This window comes from Pogonomyrmex barbatus, unplaced genomic scaffold (genome assembly GCF_055798465.1).
Source record: "Pogonomyrmex barbatus isolate J1 unplaced genomic scaffold, ASM5579846v1 scaffold2, whole genome shotgun sequence".
NCBI classification, from domain to species: domain Eukaryota; kingdom Metazoa; phylum Arthropoda; class Insecta; order Hymenoptera; family Formicidae; genus Pogonomyrmex; species Pogonomyrmex barbatus.
Genome location: NW_028297116.1, coordinates 13,683,585 through 13,710,703, shown reverse-complemented (window position 1 = coordinate 13,710,703; position 27,119 = coordinate 13,683,585). Strand labels below are relative to the sequence as shown.

The window sequence follows — 27,119 nt, the reverse complement described above, 5'->3', positions numbered from 1 at the left end:
TAATTTACTACTACTGCATTCTCAATTACACGTTTAATAACCTGAATAACAATTGATTTGCTTTTACAGTTCAGAGCTCAATCTCTTGTTTCATCGTTTAACCCGCTCGTATTCATGCTTGACCGAAATTGATTATATCGCCATCGGACTAAATCGTTCGCCAAAAGTACGGTCTCGAGGGTATGATGGCTCTTACGAACGTAAAATGTCGTCGTTAACGGGCGGTTAACGTTCGCTCGATAATCAAATGCATGCGAAGTAATAGATCCTGTCGAGCTCCTCGACGCCTCCGAGCAGCCGGACAACTCTTACATCATCCCGCGTTAATAGAACTCGCTCATTTGCAATGCAGGCGGCGGTTGCTGCTTTCGTTAATCATCGAGAAAAAAATTACGAAACTGCTAAACTCCGCGCTCCGCTAGCGATATTTCGCGTCAGGAGAATGCTAATTTTACTATACAGTGGTCGATTTGGAATTTACGTTACACTCGAAATACGTGATATGTTTTCTAACCCCTCGAAATAACTAAAGTAAAGTTGTAAAAAAGTTCAGACACATGTATATGTTCTCGATCGTAAACATTTTTCATCTCTATTTATAGCAGGCCTAGCAGGCTTTGGCTTTGGTATTTCTTTATTCCATAAAAAAATTCTCTTCTCCGAGAGAATCTCAACTCAATTCCATTCAAGAGATGCCATTTTTTTAAGTTAATTATCAAATTAGATAGATATTTTCTAAAATTATAATAAAAATAGCTTCTTGGACGAGCATATCACTTACTAATTTTTCCTACGCAAAAAAATAATAATTCCGTAACATGTTACATGGGAGTAAGTAATTTACACGATAATACTGCTAACACGGTAATAAATAGCGGAGCGCATTTTTTGTGCTCGATGAGCGAAAGTGACGAAAAGTTCTCTGTATTGGGCTTTTACTTTCGTAAATTATAATGTAATTTAGAGAACCAGCCCGTGCAAACCAGTCACTCTCGTACTCTTGACCCTGACTGTCTTCTAGTCACCCACTTTCCCACTTTAGTACTTGGGACTTACGACACCAGTCTGTACGAAATTCGAACGTCGCTACTATTTTGGAACCCGTCGCGATCTATTTTCGTTTCGCCGGTAAAAGAAGGGAAGAGAGAGAGAGAGAGAGAGAGAAGTAGAGAGAATATAAGAGTAAAAGAAAGAGAAGAGAAAGAGAAAGAACTGAAATAAAATACGCGGATCCATTTATCTTAACGAGATTTTCGAAATTCGATTTATATTACTATGTCAAGGAAAATAAATCACGTAAGAATAAGATGATATAAACAATCTTGGTTTTAGATCAACTTGAAACTAGATCATATATTATTTATATATTATTGTTTACTTATTAAAATTAATTTGTGTATATATATATATAGAATAGCTGCATTCAGAAAATGAAAATATTGAAGGAAAATGAATATTGTGTATCGATTTAAGTATCGATTTAAAGTTCAAAAGTCTAATTATTAAGAATCGAATGTCGAATGTCGAATATTAAAAATACGGATGTTAGTATTGAGAGAATTATGTATTTAGCGTTAAAGTTTGCTTGCATAAGACATAAGACAATAGCAAGCAGAGTTCCGGTACATGAATTGGCACATATTAAAAATGTACAGACGTCGTCGCCATATCGCAAAATAAACTTGGCCATGGCAATTATATCCGTCATCGTCTGTCAATATGGTCATAACGGCGAAATATTCTACCGTGTAATAATCGTCGTTGCGACGGAGGAAGGCGTTTTCTCGGTGAGAAAAGGAGGAATGAGAGGAAGACGAAGAAAACGGATCTACGAGCATGCTCCCAGCGAAATTTTCTCCTCGCGAAAATTCTTCGGATCGTTAAAGGAGACGGGAACGTCAGCGTGCATCCTCTCCTCTTCCTTTCCTCTCCCCTGCTGCTCCTGAGGGAGGAGAGAACGAGTGACCCGGAAATTCCAACACGCCGATGTTGGATATTGGACATATTCCTCTAAGGCGAGTCGAGGCGAGCCACGTCGTTGGTCGGCGAAAAATTTTTCATCTCGGGATTGTATAACAATATTATACGTGTTCCACGAGATTCATTCTTTCTTCTTTCTTTCTTTCGGCTAATAAATTCACATTGATAATAAGCGTGTCAAAAGAAAGTTGATTCTATGTGTGCTGAAAACGGCAAAATAATTGGGGAGAGTCGTACTATATTCAATCAGATTGTTTTAGTTATTCAATCAGAATACTGGCTATTCCATCTCGCAAAGCTCGGTTTCCTTTTCCGACTTTTCTACTTTTTATCTTTGTAAATATATATCGGGATTAATTTGTTCTCCTCTATTAGTTTTTCTCCCGTTTCCTCTCTTTTAACATCTCTCTTCTCTGCTAGAAAAAAAAAACCCCCCAGTTTGGAATTTACGCTCTACGAGCACACGCTTCTGCAAAAACATTTATATTAGGTAAATGGACAGTTTTCCAGGCGAAAAGGGCAATACGTGAGCTAGTTCTCGCTCAATTTTGGAAGTAATATTGGAAATGGAGTACATATATAATGAAATTTTAATCCCGGCTCAGCTCACACAAGAATGGTCGTGAAATCGCAAGTCGAAAATTAATCCTCATTAAATTATTATCTACAACCTTGCGAGAATCGCCCAAATCGTCCTTGGTTCTATTGATTTCAGTCAATATTTCTAGAATTTGTTAGGGTTTATTCATCATATTATTCATAGTATATTCGTAGCCGGTAAAAAATTAGTTTGTTAGAGAGTTTTTCTGAAATTTACGGTCTTGCGAACCAGTGTATTTGGAAACGATGCACAATTTTTAGAATGGTGGATAGTCGCATATGACAATGAACGAATAACGGAAAGTGATCGTTATGTTCCAGTTTGCTGATTTTTCACAAGCTATATATAATATCTGCGAATATATGGAATATCTGGATTCAGAAAAAATGGTACAACGCTTCCGTGTAGATAGAACGAGTCAAACTGAATAGAAAATTTCTATCATTTTGCGATTTTTTTTGCGCAATTGGTAGTGAGTTTATTAATTATTAATTATTAAAAATCGCCGAATAAGCGTGTATTTGGCCTGCCTTGACGAAGGCAAGTGCACAACAAGGTGCAACCGCCCAACATTTACACGCATTTGCGATTGCTAGGAATGCGACGAGATGTTTAGACGTGTGATCTGGAAATGATAGAACATCTGCTTATGGTGTATAGAGACATTTCCAGACATTTCGTCTCCCTCGTAGCAATTGCGAACGCTAGGCGATCGCCTCTCGCATGCGCATAAAAAAATTATTCTTAAGTCAAGAGAAATATTCTGATATATAAACAAGAAAATTGTAATCTTCTTTTCTAAAAATTCTAGTCTAGATTTGATTGAATTTATTTTGATGCAGGTATTATTTTTGCTCAATTCGATTAAAAATCTTCTACAAAGCTTATAATATTTTTGCTTATATAGCGTTGAGATTAATTTTTTTCAGCTCTTGGCATTTGCCAATACGGATATTACGCGCTTATTCAGCGATTTTTAATAATTAATAATTCATTATCGATTGCGAAAATCACAAAATGGTAAAAAACTTTTTTGTTCAATTTAACTTGCGCACAGCAATTAGCACTATTTTGAATCAGACACCCTTTATATTTATCTAGCTATATAACAGAAAATAATATTAATTACAAGCGTGATAAAAAATTAATCTTCGTGTTGTTATTCGTTTTATTATTATTTTTTTCTTTAAGTGGCAACATATATAACATTACTGGCTCGTATTCTATCATTGCATCAGTATATGTGTAGAATGATGAAATAATATACCAGTGCCCCATAAACAAAATGGTTAAAGCAATATGTTCATAACAAGAATAATCGCGGAGAATCAGTCAATCTTCCTTGATCCTGCTATCGATACGTTTTTTCAAATATTTCTACTATTAACTTTACATTTTCATAATGTCGAATAAATGACAATCAAACAATCCTTCCAAATACAAACATGCATATTCAAACGAGATTATTATCGCTTCAACAATCAACCCATAAATATTTAAATAATGGCAATTAATATTTAAATAAAGTTCTTATTTAGGAATTCATCCCGCCTTTTATCTTTTCTCGCCAAATTCATTCATTTTCAAGAATTTATTAAAATTCCAATTAAAATTCGTTCCATTGTTCTGTTCAGCGGAAAAAAATGAGTTTTGTATAGGTCTAATATTTGCATTATTCTCGTTATGTTGACCGGTGTATTTGCAGACAGAAATATACGTTCTACGGCGTGGACTGCCGTTACCCGGGTTCTATTTGATAGAAATACGTCAGATTCATCAGATCATTATTTCGCGAAAATTAGGAGCGTCAACGCGAAGCGATGATCGCGTTCCGACAGCTGACGACACGATGATGTTTCGTGACGTTGACGTTCCCGTAGAAAAATATGCTATATATCTTTGAGAACGTCGCTGTCTACATACTTGAAATATCTACGTGTCTGACGTCGATCGTTGCTGCTGCTTTTCCTCGTAACCCATCGTCACGTTACTTTATCTCTCTTAATATTTCCGGAGCTGCGTCAAATCGAATAGCGATTTGCGCGAGAACGTCGTTGGCTCCGTCGTCGTTCAATCAATGCCGCAAGAAAACGAGCCATCGAAAACGAAGCGGCGAAGAATATAAGCCGATAACGCGGCCAGTTTCCCAGCGAGGAAAATCGGATTTCAGAGCACGTGCAACGATAATAATAGCGCCGATTGCCGGCTACCTCGCGATTTTAAATGCTTCAGCATTAGCATCATCTCCACGTTTGAAATATTAACGATAATAGGCGACGATAAGTGAATGCTCCTCCCCTCCCCTCCCCTCTTCTTGCCCCGTAGGAGATTGTTAAAATTTTCGCGTGACGAGGCGTAACGGAATAAAGTATAATTTAATTAAACCTATGAAAACGGGGGGGAGGAGTGACAATGCGATGCAACGGGAGGTTGTCCCATCTGATAAGCTTCCGATAGAGCGATGACAAAAGTTCGCGTGTCAAGCGTGTGTTAATTAATCACGCCAAATGCGCTCGTCAATGCGCTCGTCAATGGGAGTCTCGAAAGCTCGAAAGCGAGGTTGATTTCTGGCTTGTACGGAAATCGTCGAATCGTTGATCAGATTCGTCCGGTTCGTAATCGATCATCGGAGATTCGCAGATTCGAAACGAGGATGTCGACGAAATGTTCGTTCCCGGTGCGTATCACGGCGACCGATATACGTTATTATACACGCCCACGCACGGAAAGGCGCGCGCGAGACGACCACCACCGGTCGCGACCCGGTATGGTTAACGCTGACACGGAAAAAGAGAGAGGACGTTGTACGAGGGGGTGGCGGAACGCAGAGAAATAAGGAGACCCGAGATTCACAATCTTGACTTTAGACTTGCTATAAAAAAAAATATAAATTGCGGCAAAATGCACGAAAAATTGGGACAAAGATATACAAAAATTGGAGCAAAAATGTCGGGGGATCGTGTCGGCGGTTTCCATGATTATCAATTGGCGCCAATCGCGCTTGATTCCCCTGAAAGGAGTAGGGAGAAACGAGAGGAATTTCGGTCAGGTTTCGATCAATCGATGTTTCGACAGAAACGGCCGTCACGATGATGTTGTCATCATAAGATTACGTTATTACTTACCTCCTCCAGGGATGTGATGGTCTGCCTGCACTGTGGCATTCGCGAGACGAAAGTGGACGTGGTGGGTGAGTTGTAATCCTCCCTCGTCTCCTCGACGAACTCGCTCACGGCGATCAGACCCGGCATCTTTCCGCCCGTTCTCGTTTTCCGTCAGTTGTTCCGTCTCCCGCCGCCCACCCCTCCCCTCCTCCTCAGCGCCCAGCTGCAAGCGAGGCTGTCCCCTCGGCGGATCGGTTCTCGCCACCGCGACTCCCCCTCGCTGATCGTCGTCGTCGTCGTTGTCGTCGTCGTCGTCGTCGTCGGTGACCGCGCGCACTTTTTACACTTCGCGGACACCGCTCACTTCACTTGTCGTCTTTCACCATGAATTCCGCGGGGGACACCCCGATCACCTTTTCTACCTCTCTTATCCGTCTAACGCTGTTTTCCGTGACGCACGGTATAAACGTCGTCCCGGTACGAGGAGTGACAGGGAGCGAAAGAGAAAGAAACGGAGAGAGCGTGTATGTGCGTGAAGGAAAGAGGATGCGCGTACGAGAGAGAGAGAGAGAGAGAGAGAGAGAGAGAGAGAGAGAGTGTGATAGAAAGGAATGAATGACAGGGATCGAGGAAGCGAGACGGAGAAACAGACGGCAGGTTCGAGCAGCGTGTCCAGTGGCCACCACCTCTCTTCGTATCGCGCAGAGAGGGGGAGAGAGAGAGAGAGAGAGAGAGAGAGAAAGAGAGACACTCGCGAGAAGGACCGGCGCGATTATTTTCGCGACATAGTCACGATGAGCCGCCAGCCGTCGCAGGGACGCATAGCAGCAACAGCAGCTAGCCAGCAGCAGCAACAGGGACAGCTCGCTCTCTTCGTCGGCGAAGAGCGCGAATCACCACGCATACGTACATGCGCGCATGCACACCACCGCGGCGAACGGACGGACCTACGTACACGAACACATATGTATAAAAAAACACACCGACCGGTACGCGCGCGCGCGTACGCAGCTGCGTCTGCGGTTGCTCCTTCGCACTCCGATCTCGCACCTAATCGCGCACCTAACCGCCTCGGTCGGTGCCGAGTACCGCCGAAACACTCGCGACTGCGGCCAAAGTTCCACTGAGGCGGCGCTGCCGACGCGCGCGCGCGATCAGCCCGGTCGTATCCGCCATGAAACAAGGCGTGTTTAGAACGGTCGATAATCTGCGGCGATGACGGCGACGGCGACGGCGATTCGCGAAACGAGAGAAGCGGGGAATTGAAGAGATCAAACGAATGCTTCGAATCGCGATTTTAAAATATAACATATTATCATTGACAAAATACTGATTGATCTTATAAAAGCTTATAGAATCTGAATCTTATAGAAGCTTGCGCGAATGTTAAAATTTAAACAATCATATTAATTTTATAATTTATTATTATTCTAATGTATCTTAAATATATATTTATATACAACTTGACTTGATATTTAATTTTATTTAAAACTGTATTTTTAAAGTTACCATTCATGTCTAATTATCCATAAAAACAATAACTATAAGAAAAAAAATCTTAAACTACATATATATGATATAAACATTTATGCCATATTATATGATATAAACATTAACTAGTAAGTGTCTTAACACTAAAAAGTGTCTTAGAAATATATAAATTAAAAAAAAATGAATTAAAAAGAAGATTCAGCCGTATATATAACTATAAATTGCCGTTCTTCTAGATATTTTTACATATTATGTAAAAAGTACATACTATGTTATAAGTATAATATACTTCACAAGTGTACACTGAAGTATAATTATAAAGTGTATATTTTGCAAAGTTTTCATATGATAAAAATCATGAATTTAATAACTATTCAAATATTTATATAAACAATAAAAAATTTGTATCAATAATTGATACTCTTTAATTACTCTTCAATTACTCTAATGAAAATTTCATATTTAGAGTTAACAATCTTTAATATTTCATCAATGTTCTTATGTAAATGCAGAAATATAAAAGGGAATCGTATCTTAGATCGATAGACAAATCTTTTTCTTTCAGATATTTACTAAATTATTATAAGTTTGTTATAGAAACATATCTTCACAAGAAATATAATAATACTGTATTTGTGTGCTTTTCAATATATTTTCAGTTGCATCATTAAATATTATAAATATGATTGTTATAAATTTGATTGAAACACAAACAATAATGACAATAATATAAATTTACTATAACTTCTGATTCTTAAATACTATTCAATAAATTTAATCACAGCAGTAAAACTATATTGCAGGATAAACAGAACCCACAAAACAAAATTTAAGTATTTAAATGTATTTTATTATAGAAACATAAAATTACATTACAACTTCTTGAAGTTTAAGCTGTTTTTTGCTTTTAGCCTTAACTTGCGCGGCAATTCGATCCAAATCTCTGCGTCCTTGGCTGGTCAATTTGCGTCCACCAACAGGTGCCTTTTCGATTAGCTTCAGCTGTTCCAAGCTTTGGAGTGCCTTTCGTGCAACACCACCTGCCGATCGGCAGAAGTGGCTAGGATGAGTGCCATTACGTTTACGTCCACCAAAGATCTTGGTGACAGCACCGACTCCAATTGGACTACGAATGTAGATGTGACGCACCAGAGCAGCACATCTGATATAATACCAATCAGGATCATAAGGAGCCAGTTCTTTGAATTTTGCTGTCTTCACAATATCTACCCATTCTGGCACACGCATCTTGCCAGTTCTAGAATGTTACAAAATATGATATCAAATTACAAAGTATAACAAGATGTAACAGTTATATATCTCAGTTATGAGATATAAGATTATATATTATTTTTAAAAATATAGAGCAATGTAACGATCCTTTCAAGGATAAAATTGCAAAAAATAATATTAAATAACAGATAAAAATATCAAGAAATATTTAATATGTATTCTGAATATTGCATATGTACGAGAGTAGTTAGGTTATGTTAACCTTAAATAACTTAATTTCTTACTTACTTTTTAAGGAAGGCTGCAAAGGCCTTCACGAATTTTTGCTGATCAACGTCCTTTAACGTTACAGATGGCATCTGAAAGAAAAGTTTATTTCGATAAAATAGTTAACACATGCAAAAATACGCATGTACACACGCGACATGGGTGAAGTTAACATAACACTAGAACACATCTTCAAATTCAATAATCGGAGATCATAGAAACTGCAAAATTAACGTTCATTTCTATTTATAAGTTATTGTATTTGTTTATTAAAACAAAATATAATTTTACTTAAATTGTTACAGAATCATCAACACTACGCACCTTTGCGAGAGAGCAAGCCGGAAAGAGCAAATCCGAAGTGGCAGGAGAACGGCTAGAATTATAAAATGGTGATCATAACATGACGTTACAGGCGGAAAATTCAAAAACAATTGCTTCGCGATATCGTAATTTCGAAATGTTTAAAAATATTATGGAATCGAGATAAAAGCAATTTACCGTATTGTAAATAACAATCAAAAATTAAATAAATGAAAAGTTCAATTTTTCAAGTAATTTAATTTAATCAATGCTATAATTATTCTACAAAAGTGTGATTGCGCTTAGAAAAAATCGTGACATTTAATTTTTAATAAATGTATATTTATTTATTAGTTTTACTAAAATAATGCTATAAAAAAGATTGAAAATTATAATTTAGAAATAATCATATAAATGGAAGGATATATTTAAGATAAATATTTAAATATATATAAATTTTTTTGCTTTCGTATAATAGACGAGAAATTTAATAAAATATAATTTATTTGAAAATATTCATGTCTATATTGGACATTTTTTATCCACAATATTTTTTCATTACTAAAATATATGATATATATATATTTCGATTATCGAAAAAGCAATTTATATTTTCGATTATCTAAAAAAATATATATGTATATATTACTAAAAATCATTCAAAACTTTCATCTAGATTTAAAGAAATATCCTCTATCTCGTAACAAATCTAAAAGTATAATCCAATTTACCTGAAATGTTTACTATATTGTTCTTTCAATTAAATGATGATTATAAAAAAAAAGAACAATTAATTTTAATTTTAATAAGTTATTTTAATAAAAATAATGTTAAATAATAAATCCAATATACAAAACAGTAAGAATAATGAATGTTTTATTTTAAATATTATGACATATGCAAGATTCAGATTATTTTACATTTTGGATTTATTTTTTGAGAAAGATTATAAAAATCATTTGTGTCAAAACACGATTTAGTGTTATGGACGACGTTAAAAAAAAATGTTAATAAGATAGTCAAATATTGAAATAATATGTATATACGTGTCACATGATCAAATGTAACATAAAAATTGTGCTAATTAAAATTAAAATTGATTACACAATTCTTTATATAAATTATATTTTATTTTCTGAAACCGACTAATGGATTGATTCTGAAGCAGAATCGTAAAGCTCGTAATTTGTTTTTGTAAGAACTTACGAGTGGAATTGTAATTTTATGCGTACCATAACATATACGATTGTTCGTAAATATCTATATCGATTTCTCATAAATCTTACAGCAAGAAGCTATCTGTAACGTTATTGTATAAAATTATAAGCATCAAAGTTCGTAAATTTAACATTATTTCTCATTATTATTATATATATATATATATATTTATTATATATGTATCATATATAATAAATATATATACATATATAATTAAAGAATATAATAGGTAATACAGAAAATATATTTTAACTGTTAATATCCTTATAACTTAATCCTGTTATAACCTATATTTTAGGAACTACATGCGTATATTAAGACATATAAGAGATTTTTTCAATTCAATATACAACCTAAAATTATTCATTTATCGTAATTATGGACATATATAAGGATGTATGGTATGGGTGCTAGTATAGAATAGCAGTTTACGTAAATCTATAATTGAATTTCTTACGATAGCTTCATAAGATACGGTTTTACGATTTTACGATTTATTTATACATTTGCTTAGAATTGACGCATACATTTCCTAAAAATCTATCGGACCAATTGTGTCTGCGGAGCGCTAACAAATGTCAACCGGAAGAGGCGATCAAGATGGCGCGCAGAGGAACGACCAGGATTATGTCATGCTTTCCAAGATGGGCGACCTTATCTCGAAATGGCATGCCTATACGATAAGCTTATCGTTCGATAATGGCCATGCAATTTACTTCAAGCTCATTGATAGAGACTATCTCTAACAAACAGCAATCTTTCATGATTAATGCGTAATCTAGCTTTGAAAATGAGATGGCAGAAGATAATTGCGAACATTACGCAATGTTGCGACACGATGCTATGAATTGAAGAAATTGGCGGCGTGTTGTCACGCTTGTCGCCAGTAGTAGTCTTACGCGTCGCCGCGTGACGAAACAAGGTGTGATAATTCTTTATAAACGGATCCGGCAATGATTCGCAATCTTTGCCGAGCAGCATCGCTGATAATCCGACAGGGAAACGGAACGCACGCGAAACATACCATGGCTGACGTCCTAACGGAACGCGTGCCCTTCTCAAGGGATTTTCTGTTTCGTCAGGTAATGTTCGCGCGAAGGACAGCTGCTGTGGCGGTCGCCAACGTCATCTGACGGCAGCGGCAATGACATGTGCGACTGATCTTTTCATAGCGGTATAATTCGCGTACAATCCGATCTGATATTCAGGATCATCAAGAAGGATCATCTGTTTTTCAAATCAAATCTGAAAATTTGATTTACTATTTGAATTAATATTCCGAGATCGTATTAAAAAAATTATTTTAAATATAAGATCGGATTGTGAATATATGTGACTTTCGTCGTATGTTTCCGCATTTAAAACTAAAGGCGGCTTTGACAAAGTAAAATTTCTGTAAGTAAAATTGTTTTCATATGCTTCATATCAAATAATAAATAATAAATAATTATATTTGTTTTGTCAAATATATAATATATGAAAAAAATAATATTATAAATAATAAACTATATATAACATAGAAATTTTACTTTGTCAAAGCCGTCTTTAGTTTTAAATGCAGAAACATATGACGAAAGTCACATATATTCACAATCCGATCTTATATTTAAAATAATTTTAAATACGATCTAGGAATTAATTCAAATAGTAAATCAAATTTTCAGATATAAAAATAGATATTATTTAAAACTTAATCAGTGATGATATTTATCGAATTTGCTCATCTTGAATATACAAAAATAATTATACATTAAATTAAAAATAATATTTTTATATTTGATTCTTTTCTCTCTTTTCAATCTAATTTTTAATCTGTTAAATATATTCCAATTTTTTTTATTTTAATCTTTGAATATTGTTCCGGGAAGTGATGTGAATTAAGAAAAATAAAAATTGTTAAATAAATAGCTGTTTGATAAATTGTTTAATAATTTTTCTGTCTTTGTACAAGATTAAGATTTTGAAAATGGAAGAGAAAAGAAAAAATATGAGAAATAAGAAAATATAAAAAAGTGCACTTCGAAAGAGCAGATTGAAGATTCGGTCTTTTAAACTGCATTTTGAATAAAATGAATATATATTCGATCTTTGGAAATATGTAAAAGAAAAAGAAAATGTAAGGTATAGAAAAGATATCTAAGTTCTATTTCTTTTACGTACGTTTGCTGCATATAAAACATAGCAACTCCGTATCCAGGATTTTGAGGATAAAAGAAAGGATTGTAGGAAAATGTAGAAAAGTGCGGTCAGGAAGAACACTGGTATTCGTGTTTACATTCGAGAGGACATTTGGAGTAATCTTGAATACATTGAACCGGAATTTAAAAATTGGATTGCAAAAACTGTGGTGTAGAAAGTGCATACATATAGCGATATATCTCAAGCCAACCGAGATATATCAAGAGCAGATTTTTTACAAGAATTTACAGAATTCAGAAACAAATTTTTTTTTACAACAAATTGTCAAAGGATTTCGTTAATTAAAAAGTTTGTTAGGTTCCCTATTCAGTGTACAGTACAAACGATTTGTTTTGATAATTTCAATAAGCTTCGATTTTTTTTTTTTTTAATTTGATGTTGCACGACGGTTTTGACGCAGTTTGTTCTTTAATCTGCGTCGTTTTCTATAATACTTTGTACTGGCCAACCGTAACTGAATACGTGTTTTTTTTTCATAGAGTTTTTTCCGTTTACAATTTCAACAGACATTTGAAATGGTTCGAACGGAAATTTGATTTACCGGTCGGAAAGTAATCTGTTTTGGGTTCATCTTGACGTATGGAATGCGAAATACTCGCCATTGTTTTTATGACTTTTACCTTTGTAAGCTTCTGTGTAGTACAACAAGATTATATTGCAATAAAATGCAGCGTTGAAGTGATAAATTCCAACAAATGCAGGGGCCATTTTGAAATTATATATAAAATTAAATCATATGCGCAAGTTCAAAATGTGTTACGAGTATGAATATCTACAAACGATCATATCGATTTAACAAAGAGATTACGATACAATAAAAAACATTTTGCTGATACATTTTTGTTAATATTTGAATTTATGCTCAAAGCAAAGCGTGTCTCGTTTTTGCTATGTGTTTCGAGCTAGAATAGAATGAAAACGCAAATAAAATCTAACTAAAAACAAATTATTACACGTCCGAATTATCCCTAAAAACGGGTCAGTACTGGACAGGATCAGTGAATGCTGCGCGTTACAAATATTTTATTTTTTGTTTGCATTTGGTGAAAATGGTTTTACGCAGCTTCGTATATTTTCAAAGAATTATATTTTCTGCTATCCTTTTGCCTCCTGCATGTTACATACGAATGAGAGGTCGGAGCAATTAAACATGAGATAGGATTCAAAATATATATCGTTGTTAAATGCAACGTTATGAAATGCATTTGTTCGTCTTTAATTGATTATCTTACCTGTTATATTTTTAGTTGATCCGTTTAGAGTCGAAATACGCGTAAATATTATTTAAAAAAAGTATGAACTTGTATAATCCCTGCGAATTTATTGTTACGTATTACATTATGTATTATAAAAAGATTTGAACAATCTTGTTATTTTTATTACGTTTACTTCTATTTTAATCACTTAACGCACAGATATTTAATTAATTTTATTTATAACATAAATATAGAGATAAAATAGTTACGAGATTAATATGATTAATAATATTTATTTATATTATCAAATAATAATATGTTATATCTATCTGACAATAAAATCTTACATATAATATTACACATAACATTACATATAATATTACTAAAAAAATAATAAATGATTATATATTTTTTTCAGTTCTTCGATCCAATATCCAGTACGTATACATATCTGCTGGCTGATATCAACGATAAGGAAGCGATTTTAATCGATCCAGTCATCGAATGGGCCGAACGTGACCAAAAAATTATCGAGGAACTAGGATTAATGTTAAAATACGCTCGTAAGTTGTCAACCGAGCGTGGATCATTATCTCGTGCGTAAATATTCGCGGTTTGCGAAAAATAGCGGAAAATCAACGCGTGAGAGAGACGCGTCGAAAATGCCACGCAATTTTTCGTATCAGTCGATATTATTTAGTAGGATTGTGTACTCTGCATGTTACTTCAGGTGGATTGCACGTGAAGTTTACCTATGTCGTATATTTTGATAGCAATTTCGAATATTTTGGGGAACAGTAGCGTGTTGAAATAGTATCACGTCAACAATCATTATTATGGTTGTTTACTTCATCTTTTGAAACTTTTCATGCGCCAAATATATGAATCTATCGTTGAACCCATTAAGTAATATCTATTTATGTCAATCATCTCACGTGTAATTTTAGAGAAATATATATTTAAGTGGAAAATCGTAAGATTATCATGAAAATATCACTTTATTCAAGATTGAAATGATACAATTTTTAGAGAATATATAATGCATATACTATTTTTGAGAAAAAAAAAATTATATTAGAAGAATATATTAGATTAATGTGCAAGAGATGTCGTTTCAAACTCGAAAGCGTTGCCTGCATTTGTAGTTATATGTAGTTACATATATAAAATTTTGGAGAACTTTCTGAAAATTATTTACCGGACGTAGCTTTACATATTGACGTTTATTGCTCTTTTAGCTTTTATAACTCGCGGAATCAATATCGGTAGCTACTTCTACATGTAATAGAATTTTTCCAATTTCCTACGGTTTTTTTTTTTTTTCATTTTACAAAATTTGATGTGACTTGAACGTTTAGAAATATTGCCCGATTAAAGTCGATAGAGGTCACGTTATATTTAAATACGATATGTGATTATTGGACGACACCATTTAACATACACATTAATGTTTTTCACGAAATTAATCATTCTGGTATAGATCAGGTGAGGCAGAAACCTAATATATAATGACGTATTTCGTTTGTAAAACGCTCGAATCGATAACTAATTAATTACGTACTCTAATTAACAACAAAACGTATTATCTTACCGGCGACGTTACTCGATATCGTCGGAAATGTACTTGTCGGCAATTACGCGATGCCCCGCGCCGTGATTTACGAGCCGAGGTCGCAGAGTTATATCGCGAACTATCCTACTAACCGACCAATATTTGCCGAACTTCGTAATGAATTAGCATGCAATCCCACCGCCGCTAAGGATGGGCTCGTGGGCCCCGCATAGTTTCGCCATTGTCCCGCGGGTTAACACGCCCGTGGACCATAAAGCCCGTTGAGAGTGCGCCTGGGCATATCGTCGAAACTTCGCCAATTTCGATAAAGAACTTCGACTTTGGGCACGAGTCGATTCGATTTCCCAGCCGCTGTATAATTTTCGAATATACCGCGACGAGAGCGTGTTACTTCAACAAATCGTGCTTATCGCACGCGAAGGCGGATCTGCATGGAAATTAATTAAGTTCAACCCTCGATTGTAAAGTATCTCTCGTCTGACTAATCAACGGTACGGACATTCGAAATATGCCAATTCGAATATGCTTGCGGAAACGTTTGCTTTATTATTATTTAACATAATAATAGGAAAAAAAAAGTTAAAAAAATAATTTTGGGGTAAGAAACTTGAAGTAGTGAAACGTGAAATATAGTTATTAGAAAAATATTTTTATATACTTTTGAAATTAAACATTATAAGCTATATAACTTCTTTAACGTAGAGCCATTTCTAGTGTTCCTTTTTTTAAACATTTTAATTTTTAAAAATTGTTATAAATTTTAGCAAAAATCTACATCCGCGTAGGTGGTAGTTCTTTTAATGGCGAAGGGATTTCAAAGAAGGAACAAAGTTTATATATGTTGTATATTAGGATGTAAAAGGGTTGATAGAATTATTATATCTTATTGCGTTATCATACCGCAAAGTAGTTTTTGTGAGGGATCGTTTTGGTTAAGTGGAACGTATGCACTTGTTTATGCGAAACTCTGCGTGTGCCAATTCTGTCCCGAACAAACAGACATTTCCATAATGCACTTCTGTCTGTTTTCCGATAATGCAAACGCTATTAATGCCGTTCTACTCCCGTAAAACTATGCGTATTATCCGCAACAGTCATACAAAGAGAGCGGTGATGCTAATTAGATTAATAGATTTAACATAATTTAATTATCTATTAAAGCTAAATTGTATTCACGAGCGTTTGTGGATACTTTAAAAGCGTCATACAAGATAAAACTTCCGACATTAATTTCAAATTATTTAATCAAGCACGTTGGAGCACGAACTTTATGACTGTCGGCATTAGATTATTTTCTAAAAAATTTTTTCTTCCATTTCGCAGGACATATTTTATCGTTAGGTTTGTTTGAGAGATTCACAAGTTTGAGATTCCTCGTATAAAAAAATTTTTTAAATGTGTGTAAAATAATTTTGTAACTACTCGCATCTGCGCACCTACGGACGTAAATGTCGTTTTTCTTAATTCCAGGGCGGCATCCCTGTAATGCATTTACGGAATTACATGATACAGCGGCGCGATCGGTCGCACAGACTCGGTCGCGTTTATCGATTATGCATTTACTAGTAACAATGACTAGCAGCTTCGCTTCATCGGGCAATCTTTCCCGTTTGTTGCAGTGAACACGCACATGCACGCGGATCACATTACCGGAACGGGCCGACTGAAGTCCCTGTTGCCCGGCTGCAAGTCCATGATATCACGCAGCAGTGGTGCCGAGGCGGACGTACTCCTGGAGCCGTACGATCAAGTTCAATTTGGCAGACATCAACTGAAAGTGCTGCCTACCCCGGGTCATACCGAAGGTTAGACCAGACACTCCCTCTCTATCTTCCCCCCCCCTCAGATTCGGCTTTGTTGGCCGAATGTAGTTCGGAGAAACTTGTGCAGAGAGTATTCGGAGAATTTTCGGATGAATCGATATCTGTTGAAGTAAACTAAACTTACATTAAGAATTACACAAAACAAATCTGATAATTGCTAGTGTTTATAGACTTGTTTAACATTCAAAAGATTTTTAAGAATAGCAATTTTTAAATTATATCTTCTGTTTTATTACTTGTTCGTCTCAGCATTTATAATTTAAATGTTTTTATTTAACGTGTTATTCGTTAGATGACGTTTAATTATTTCCATGATATTTTATACTACTCTACTTTGAAATTTATTAATCTTTTAAGTAGAGGAAATCAAGAATAAAACTTGAAAAATCAATATGCTTGATTAAAATTATACTAGAAAAATATATAAAGCGATTTTTCGTTGGGAACGTAGCTTTTGTTTCTGGTTATTCTTTTTTTTTTTTTTTCAAGCGGTAAAATATTATACCACTGTCCATTTAGCTAGCATCCTACCATCGCCTATGTGTCAGCTACATGGAGTGGTAAAATAGAGCACAACGCTGCCCTATAAGGGGCTAAGTGCATAGTGTATCATATTTGATACATACGTGGATTTCAACGTTTTCTCGACATGTTCTGTGAGCTATTTCGCGTTACAATATACGTATATGATATATTGTCTTGTTGAGTCTACGAGTGAAAAATGAACGTTTGTATTTTTCCTTTTCCTTATCTTTATCGTTTTCGAGAATTTTATTTTTTTTAACATTTATTCTTAGTAATGAGGCGAGTTTGAGTCTCGGTTTAAGCTTTACTTGGAAAAAGTTATTTCATCTTCCATGTTTATTCCTTTTTAAGCTTTTCTCTTCGACACGAAGCGCTGGCGCACAACCCTCGTATTTTGTAAATCTTTGTGACGCATTCGGTAATCCGGTTTAACGTGATTTTTAATGCGCTCGCGATGAATATAAAATACGATTTTCGAGCAGCGTAGCAAAAGTTTCAGGGCTACAATGTCGCAGAAAAGTTACAGAATATACATATATCTGCATATCTCTCCGATATCGAAATGCATTTCGCTCGTTCTATTATTTTATTAATTGAAGTGCCGAGAAAAGTGGCGAAATAACTTGCGAGGGTAGTGAGAGACGGCGTTATTTTACACGTGAATTAAAAAGATATAATGCCCGTCTGTCTCGAACATGAGATCGATCTGATCGACTGCTACTTCTGTTGAGAAGACGTATTTATGTGCGTGAATAGTTAAGAACGAAGATTCAATAATTTCTAATATGCAGATTACTTATTGAAGACGAAAAGAAAGAAAGAGAATATGAAAAATTTATGTTTTTAATTTTAAACTTTGAAAGACGTTATGTCGTAATATCAAATATTGATAGCAATTGATAAAACCAAATTTTGTTTTATCTTTAATATTTTGCATATATTAGAATACCGAATTTTATATTTACATTTTTTTTTATATAACGATATAAATATAATAATATGCATTTCAAACATTTTTTTTTTAAATGATTAAAATTTTATCTCAGTGTCTCGGCTTTGTCTATTCTCTTATATTTCTCTTCCTTCTTTTTCATCATCTTTAGAAGAAGAGCATGTGCTGCATCGTGTTTTGAATTTTACACGTGTTGCGTGTGAAATAGAGTCCCTGGAGTGATTAACTTGAGCTGTTCTCTATCCAGAATATATCACAACTGCAATTTTCTGTACTTTTTTCAACGCACGTGTTCTTGGACATTGATATCCTTTTCTAACATTGAGAGAGTTACTCTCGGATCGAGGTTCTCTTATATAGGGTGTCGGACTCGGAAATGATACTACTACTAGAAACTTCAAGCTTCTCGATTACATAAAATTTTTTCATTAAACTTTAGTAAAGAGACTTGATGGAATATTATTCTGTCTATTGAGTTGTAAAATTTTGTAATTAATCTTCAGTTGAGTTTTTGTTATTAAATTATTTTTAATTTTTAATTACTTGTTAAAATAATTTTTACTTGAAATTAAATCGAAAGAATATTTTGTTATATCTTTTATTTATATCTAATACGAAAATATAACAAACTTGTAAAAGTTTCTTTCAACTTTCTATCTATAGTTCAGCAACTATTTTTATTTATTAATTTTTAGCGGCTAAATAAATAGCTTTCTTTTTTCAGTTTGACCTTAAAATTCTAATACGGTATTCGGTAACTCTAGAATATATATATATATATATATATATATATATATATATATATATATATGCATACTGGAGTTTGCACGGCGAAATGGAGAAAAAAAAATACGGCCATTCTTATCGATCGTGCCGAATTCGCTGCTTGTCACGACTCAATCGTTTGTCCGAGAAAAATCCTGAAAGCATCTACTAAGCTATCTCGATATCGGACTCGCTCGATAGGCTCGATTTTTCGTACCGAATACGCGAATAACATGCATTAAATATCTGTGGGTTAGATATTCGATACCAGCTCCATTCCCCGTAAAACTCGAACGATGCTGATTAAATTCCTAGGTACTTCAGTCCTTTTATGATAAATGTACCGTATATATTTTGCGAGAAAGGGAAACCAATAAATATTTTGTAAAGCAAACATGTTTCCGCATAGAGAATATAAACTGCATTGGAATTTAGTTAGAATAACGCGTTATATTTTTTATGAAATTTATCATCATCAATTTGGTTTTTGTAAATTCGTTAAAAAAAATATATCTCCCGTAATTCTGTCATTACATATATTTAATAAACCAATTACTTCACTTGATTTTCCACATCGCTTTTTATACTTTACGGGAATAGGAATCAAGTTCTCTATGGAGAACGATAGGATTATTTTGCCGCAAGCTGATATTTTTCGAGCGGACGTAATATATCTGTTTGTAATTCCTTTCTTTTTTTTTTCCTTCCATTTTTTCCGCTGAATATCGCAAATAGGATAAATGAGCCGGACTTAATTTATCGTCCCGGACGATTACGTAGCGAATCGCCGCGAAGAGATAAATATATATTTGATCCGAAAAAAAGCGACGCGATACTTGCCGGATGGCGGACGGGTGAAGTGAAGCACGATATCATAAATATTCCATCTGTGCAGGTTGCGTCACGTATGTTTGCGATGAGCAGGCAATCGCGTTCACGGGTGATGCACTCTTGATACGGGGATGCGGCAGAACTGATTTTCAGGTAAGCCTGGTCGGGAAACTCGTCCGGAAAACTATCTTCGCGGACGCGCGTGCTTACCGCACGTGATCCCGTCATCGTACCTTCGATGTGTTGTTAAATGGAACAACGGTGTCATATTTCCTCGTTCTGAAGAGCGGGAATATCTGTGATAACATTTAAACGTAAAGTCCGTTTTTTTACTTTTTTGCGATATCTTCGCCGACTGTAGAGAGAAAAATCGCGAAGAGAGGAGAAAAATCTGGAGCTTTACGTTCCACATGTAAGAAAATTGAACATCACGTTTTTCTAAAATGTAAATAGATTTATCGTTATTAAATTATGCTATTCCGCTCGACGACTGATTTAATTTGAAAATCTAACTGTAAATAAAACCTGTCCAACAAACGAAATTTACAATTAGGCGACCATGTTCAACGTTAAATGTGCGGCGAGAACAGGTCCCGCGAAGTTTCCTCGTAAAGTTAGAAAACCGCACTCACGCTTTTCTGCGGAGAGTATGCAATCTCCTTCACACAGTTAATATTGTACGTTATCGTGCTCTTGTTTTGTCCGCAATTTTTAACTAACACTTTAAGGCCAGAGTATACAAATGATGAAATTAATTGGATTAGATTTTTTTTTTTAATTTAAAGATTTTCTTTCTTAATATGAGTGTATGAAGAAGATGATAGAATACTTTCTATGCATAATATATATTTAATTTTGTATTATTTAATTTTATATTGTAACAAACCCCCTTTTGCAACTTGAGCTTTAATTATAGATTTGCAACGTTGAATTAAAAAAAAAAAAAAACTGAAAATAAACAATTTTTCTTTCAAAGGAACGACATCAAAATTTGCCAACAAAGGCTTGTAAAATTCCCACGTATATGACAATTTTGAGCACACCGTGTAGATGACAGATTGCACGTGACTCATGAAAATCTCCCTAGATTGATCGACCTGCAGTCGCGAGTTCATTGACCCAAGTATTAATTTCAATCAGTAAGTTGCCATTGCGCATCTCTTTCGGTGCATCATCGCTTAATGAAAAAACGAGCGGTTCTTTTTCCCAAACCGGAAGTATACCATTTCGTGACTTGTCGCCGATGTAATTGTTGAATGTCAATAAATGGCGTTTATTTGGAATGTCATAACTAATCGATGCCGACCTGGAACAGACACGGACGACGACGCGGCAGCATCCTAAATTCTCGTCGAAACATTCGACGGCCACGCGCAATAACATTTTCTCTACGTGTCGCATGTAATACAAATAAACGTCGATATATCATCGGAAATATGAAAGACTTCTTCTCCGCAACTCTCGCGTGATGAATAGCCGTCCGTCATCGTGTTCGACCGCGCGTTGGTGCATTTTATGAACGTGCCGCGACCTTTTCTTCCCTGGAAAGCTCGGTTAAATGACATTTTAACACAGGAGAACGAATGGAATCATTATTTTTATCCGATGGCGTGCTTCAAACTTCGCTTTAAATTTCGCTTTACTGCCGCGTCAGTAACTAATGGACACCGACACGGTGATTTAATTCTGTCGAGTACCAATAAATGAGTTTAATAAACACGCGAGAAAATTCTCTCTCTCTCTCTCTCTCTCTCTCTGTGCGTTTATTAAAAATTTATTGCGATTAATCATTCGTACTTTTCAGCGATCAAATTAATACGAAATCACGCCGGCTTTTATTTTCACTTGTTAATCACGCTCGGTCGCGCCTCCTGCTCCCAGTTATCGTTGTATTACAAGTCTCATAGCTTTATGACATACTTACCTTCCGCACGAATTACCTGTGCCATTACCTGTGCGCAGGGCGGATCCGCTGCAACATTGTACAAATCCGTTCACGAGAAGATCTTCACGCTACCGCGAAATTACCGGCTATACCCCGCACACGATTATAACGGCAGGACCGTCACCACCGTGGCAGAGGAGAAAGCCCTTAATCCCAGATTGTCCAAGTCGCTGAAGGAGTTCATCGACATTATGAACAACCTTAACCTGCCTTATCCCAAGATGATCGGTAAGCTAAACGTTTAACTTATTTTATGCGACTTTTTTTTTATCACCAATTCTATACAACAATTAATGTTAATGAAAAATTTACATCGAGAAACCTAATATAATTAATATTAAAAATTAGTTTGTTAAGTTAGAGTGCGTGTTTCATTGTTGTGAGTAAATTTTTGTTTTAAAGCTTTTGCTTTAAAACAGCGCAAATTTACTTCGCATTGTAAATTCTGGATCTTAGCTCGTGGTATCACATAGGCTCAGGCGGTACAACGTCCTTGATAGTGATCAGAAATAATTAATGTATCGATGGAACAAGGCTGTTGTGCTATCTACAGGGGTGTTATCAAAATGGTTCTCTCAAGGAGCCGGGCGGTTGCACGAGTCCCATCGGGATTCGCATGCCATTTTTGGGGTTGCGCGCACTCTGCCGCTATCAGTTCGATCTGCTGATAAGCTAATAGCCCCTCTTCGGGGCGTTATGACGTCATTTTAGATACAGTCCGGGAAGCGAATGCTGAATCCGCGAGAAGGGATCAACGTCGATCGAACGAGCCGCTTGACTCACGTAGCTTTTTCTTACGAGTAAAAAGTGAAAACTCTCGAATTCCGCGCAAATTTTGCGGAAATGGCGAACGCATAACTTTTTTCCGGCTTGAGAATCGATTGAATGAAATGTGAAGTGACGCAAAGCGCAGGCTAAGCGAAAAAGTTCACTGACAGTTATGCGATTGACGCTGAGAAGGAAATGATAAAAAGAGTCTCTTACAGAAGATGAGTGAATTAAAAAAGGATTTGCACGAATCCGTTTTGTAAGGCTTTTGAATTTCCAATGTTCGATATCAGAAAGAATTTGATTTCATTGATATTGAATTACTCTTAATCAAATTTCTTTTTTTATTTTTATTTTTTCTTTTGACTTGATTCTCGCGCAATGTGATCCTAAATTAAAGCGGGATTGATATATAGATATTTCACCCGAAGGAATATTTGCAGCCACCTTGTCGCCTTCGCATAACTCTTCTCGCGGCGTGTTTAAATATTAAAACGTGAACAGAAACGCCGTTCATACACATCCTGCCGGTAAAGCGAAAGGAAATCGATGAAACTGCTGGTTTGCATCCTGTTTCATGTAGAATAAATGAGCCTTTTATCGTGGATGGCTTGTTGCAAATTTTGAAATTTGTGTTGAAATAATACTAATAGAACAATACACCATCAAAATTAATTATTTTAGTATAATGAAAAATAATTGTTGTATACAGGAGTAATGATTTATACGTTATGCGCGCTGCAATTGTTAGTCGAGTTGAATTAAAAAATAGAATCGATAGAAAAGTATTAGATTTATATTGCCCGCATTTGACTTGTGTGCCACTTTCGTAACAAAGAGCTCGAATGTAATATGACGTTGTTTCAGATAAAGCTGTACCGGCCAACAAAGTTTGCGGTCTATACGAGGTTGAAGAAGAAAAGGACGAACAATGAAAATTGTCGACAGCATTGTAGCCAATGTACTAGCACGCCACTATTGTAATTTTGCTCACTCTCTATTAATAATGCACAGTATTCTGAGAGTTAATGTTCATATGTCACGCGCGAATAGTATGATCATTCCAGATTTTATCTAATTTCGTTATCGATATTATTAACACTGAATGAGGAATAATCATATATCTAAGTATTCAGGTGTAACATAAAGCGATGTGAATATTACAAATTACAAATACAGTAATTTTTAATATATAATTTACAGGTATATCGATGTATGTCATTGAATTATTTTCCCCTTCACTCCAAAATTTTATTCCACGTATGAGCTTGATGTTATTTATTTATATTTACATCCACGTTATTTTAACGCGTTAGAACCTACTGAAAATGTTATACGTTAAACGAAATACATATGCTCATATCTCTTTTTACATGTAAAAGATATTATTTAATGATGACACTTTGTACGCTTTCTCGGACTGGCGTTTTATTCATCAGGACAGTAACACGACCGATAATGCGGTATCAAATGAGTACTTTATTTTATAGCGCAGGCTTTAATGGGTGCAAGTTAAAATGTGCATTTTATGGGTTTTTATTTCATGTTCTTTGAGAGATACGGAACGTATAAAAAGTACGATTGATTGACGGAACGTTGTTCTCAACACGGATGTGATCTTGTTTATGTTAGAGATAAAATTATATTACGCAATCGTTAATCCTTCGCCTTTGACGATATACGCGTGACACAGTTGTTAACTAAGAATCTTTTTGGACAAATATTCTCAAAACATTTCGAGACCATTGAGGAATTTACAGTGGATACCTTCTTTTCTTTCGCAATATATGACGATGTCCTAGAATTGCAAGGTAATATTTTACAAACGAAGTCTCTCTGAGAGTTTTCAAGTAGATTTTTCCTTAATGAAAAATTTTCCACTAGACTTAATTACCGTGATATTTTGCTAATTTAATTTCAGGGACTTAGGACGGATCACGAAACTTCGTGCTACGATTTTCGGGTGGGCTTCGTTTTAACAGAAATTTTATTTCAGGCTTGTCCGTCGAGGGAAGTAATGTTGGAAGAAATAAACGATGTCCACCGGACGGATTAAACGGATTGAAATATTTTTCGTTAAGCTCGAGGCATCCGTGTTAAAATATTCTATGCATTTAGGATTGTCATCCCCTCGACCGCGTCGCGACGTCGCGACGCTCGTTCGAGGTCTTCTCTCTCTTGAACTACCAAGTTTCTCGTAACACCTCAATTTCGCGAATTACATTCGCCTTGAGTTATCACTTATTTTGTCGTACTCGACAACGCGTTTATTCACGCATATTCGTGTCGCAACATTTCTTTTAACATTTGTACAATTAACATTTTATATTTCTTTATATACGTTTCTTTATTCTTCAATAGATTTAATAGGAGAATATTTATATCCGCGTATAGATTTCTAAATTGTATAAGAATCAAGCATCCTTTTCCCCTTCGATAATTCGTTCAATTTTCAGCTGTCAAAATTTTTCAATCGAGCTGTATTATCATATATCGATAGAAGCCACTATCTCGTCACTTACTATGTTTACTTTAAATCTCCAAATTATCATCATTACCACTTTGCGCACTATCATCGCGCACAATCGCAGCAAGTTCGTCGATAATCTCAACTGAATATTCCAATTATACTCGCACAGAGCCGACACTCTCTCACCACGATAATGCAATCCACGTGTAATTAGGAAGATCCGCAAATCCATCATCTACTACGAGGATCGAGGGGCTATTTGCAGTTTGCGGTACGCTAATAATAACTTTCGGGCAGAGCAATCGAAACCGAGAGGTGCATACGGCCTCGTAAATTAGTGAAACAGAGACGGTCGGGACTAACAACAGGAAGAGAGAAAGAGGGAATGGGAGGGAGAAAAGCGTTCATTGCTATGTCCTAGGACAAGCCCTTGAAGGATCAGGACAAGAGAGAAAGAGCGGCATCACGATTGAGGGTAGAGAGATCTGGAGGGAAGAAGAGAGAGAAAGAGAGAGAGAGAGAGAGAGAGAGAGAGAGAGAGAGAGAGAGAGAGAGAGAGAGAGAGAGGGTCCTTGTAATCGGGTTGTCGAAACGGGCTCCGTGCGCCTCGTCGAAACTCAGGGTGAAGAGACCCCCATGGTGCTGGTGCTGGTTTCCTACTGCATAGCTGAGGGTTGAAATCGATACCGTTTCCAGGGTAACCGGTACGGGTACGGTGCCCGTACACAGGGGCGAAGGCACACGGGCCAAGGCTACCTACTCATGCATTTTCATGTGCCTGCCGAAAAAGGCCAAAGACAAAAGTTGTTGGCTCGCTTGATGTCGGTCCGCTCGCGCGAGCGGGGCGAATCGCGCGATCGAGTGACGAGGAATTCTGCGAATTTCCTCGCGAAAATTTCAAAAGAATTCAATTTTCCAAGAGCATTCTCTTCCCGAATTTTTCGTAGAAAATTTGACTTACATATATATATATCTTTGATATTAATTTTTAGTCTTAAATACTACAATTACGTTTTAATTATGTTTTTCTTTCTCACAGATTTGTCTTCCGCTTTTTCGTTACATTGTAGAAGGATATAATCATAATGAAACGCGAAAACAAAAATTGCTTTTCAATTTGATTGTTTTTTTTCATTTGGGTCTAGTGAATTCGCTCTGCAATTCGAATTTTTTGAGCCAAATATTGAAGTTTATATAACTTCGATGCACTGGTTTATTTTTCGATTATGTAGAGGTGAAAAAATATACTTCATGGATCTGTCACGATTTCATTGCCAGGGTTAAAACGAGAAACTGTTTTCATATATTTGTTGAATTGATATCTGAATTCAATCTCACTTAGTTTATATCTCCTGTCTAATTCTGCACTTTTGTAATTTCTTGTAAGACGTGTCTATGTCTGCTTGGAATTGTTTCTATTTATGATTGAAACATGTTAATAAAACTGTGTTAATTAATATCGAATTACTCACTATATAGGATATTAATTTACGCATTACGCTACTTTTAAATAGTTTACACGCAATAAAATAAGAGGAATATAGCCGTAAAGTTGATCTCGTTAAAAAAATTAAAAGGTTTGATTTTAAATTTAAAGTATGTATAATATACATATAATTTATGTTATTTTTTATTATTTTTTATATTTTTTCTCAATTCAATGATATTAATAAATAAAATTATAGTTCGGTAATTAAAATATAAACAAGAATATTGAAAATTAGTGAATAATAAAAGAAACAAGTAACAATATTTCTTGATGTTGGGACGATGGGATTCCCGTTATCTGAGGCGGGTCTGAATGGCACCTGCCCCATTTGTTCGCGTTGGAAGATACCGCAATTGTTCGTCGCATTTTATCGCAAGGACGGCCCT

At 35.4% G+C, this 27,119-nt stretch overlaps 3 protein-coding genes across 6 annotated transcripts in view; 1 reads left to right on the top strand and 2 right to left on the bottom strand.

The window, feature by feature from the left end:
* The window catches only part of Asap (ArfGAP domain of ASAP), a 49,250-nt gene extending 42,449 nt beyond the window's left edge, over positions 1-6,801 (bottom strand). For 2 of the 3 annotated variants that reach the window (XM_011640705.3, XM_011640706.3), the window contains exon 1: positions 5,707-6,797. In XM_011640705.3, the coding sequence (XP_011639007.2) occupies positions 5,707-5,832 (126 nt within the window). In that variant the 5' untranslated portion in view covers positions 5,833-6,797. Of the gene's footprint in view, positions 1-5,706 lie in introns of all 3 variants that reach the window. The other variant, XM_089077045.1, reaches the window with a different exon arrangement.
* Positions 6,802-8,004: 1,203 nt separating this feature from the next.
* LOC105428400 (small ribosomal subunit protein eS19) lies at positions 8,005-9,052 on the bottom strand. Of its 2 annotated transcripts, none has more exons than XM_011640710.2 (3): positions 9,001-9,052; positions 8,698-8,768; positions 8,005-8,434 (listed from the first exon to the last, which is right to left on the bottom strand). In XM_011640710.2, exons 2-3 carry the CDS (start codon positions 8,766-8,768, stop codon positions 8,044-8,046), a joined length of 462 nt encoding a protein of 153 aa, XP_011639012.1. In that variant the 5' UTR covers positions 9,001-9,052; the 3' UTR covers positions 8,005-8,043. The 2 variants fall into 2 exon arrangements, with proteins under 2 accessions (XP_011639012.1, XP_011639013.1); XM_011640711.3 differs by lacking the exon at positions 9,001-9,052 and adding an exon at positions 8,915-8,961.
* Positions 9,053-11,057: 2,005 nt separating this feature from the next.
* On the top strand, positions 11,058-23,980 carry LOC105428401 (persulfide dioxygenase ETHE1, mitochondrial). The gene is made up of 6 exons (XM_011640712.3): positions 11,058-11,279; positions 14,011-14,155; positions 16,785-16,970; positions 20,126-20,214; positions 22,024-22,234; positions 23,642-23,980. Exons 1-6 carry the CDS (start codon positions 11,151-11,153, stop codon positions 23,707-23,709), a joined length of 828 nt encoding a protein of 275 aa, XP_011639014.1. The 5' UTR covers positions 11,058-11,150; the 3' UTR covers positions 23,710-23,980.
* The last annotated feature ends 3,139 nt before the right edge of the window (positions 23,981-27,119 follow it).

Bases quoted from the DNA above. Each gene is read 5' to 3' on its own strand.
- LOC105428401 (XM_011640712.3), top strand. From the start codon at position 11,151: ATGATTCGCAATCTTTGCCGAGCAGCATCGCTGATAATCCGACAGGGA. The intron at 11,280-14,010 runs GTAATGTTCGCG...TATTTTTTTCAG, and splicing joins GGGATTTTCTGTTTCGTCAG to TTCTTCGATCCAATATCCAG. The intron at 20,215-22,023 runs GTAAGCCTGGTC...ACCTGTGCGCAG, and splicing joins GCGGCAGAACTGATTTTCAG to GGCGGATCCGCTGCAACATT.
- LOC105428400 (XM_011640710.2), bottom strand. From the start codon at position 8,768: ATGCCATCTGTAACGTTAAAGGACGTTGATCAGCAAAAATTCGTGAAG. The intron at 8,435-8,697 runs GTAAGTAAGAAA...GTAACATTCTAG, and splicing joins TTTGCAGCCTTCCTTAAAAA to AACTGGCAAGATGCGTGTGC.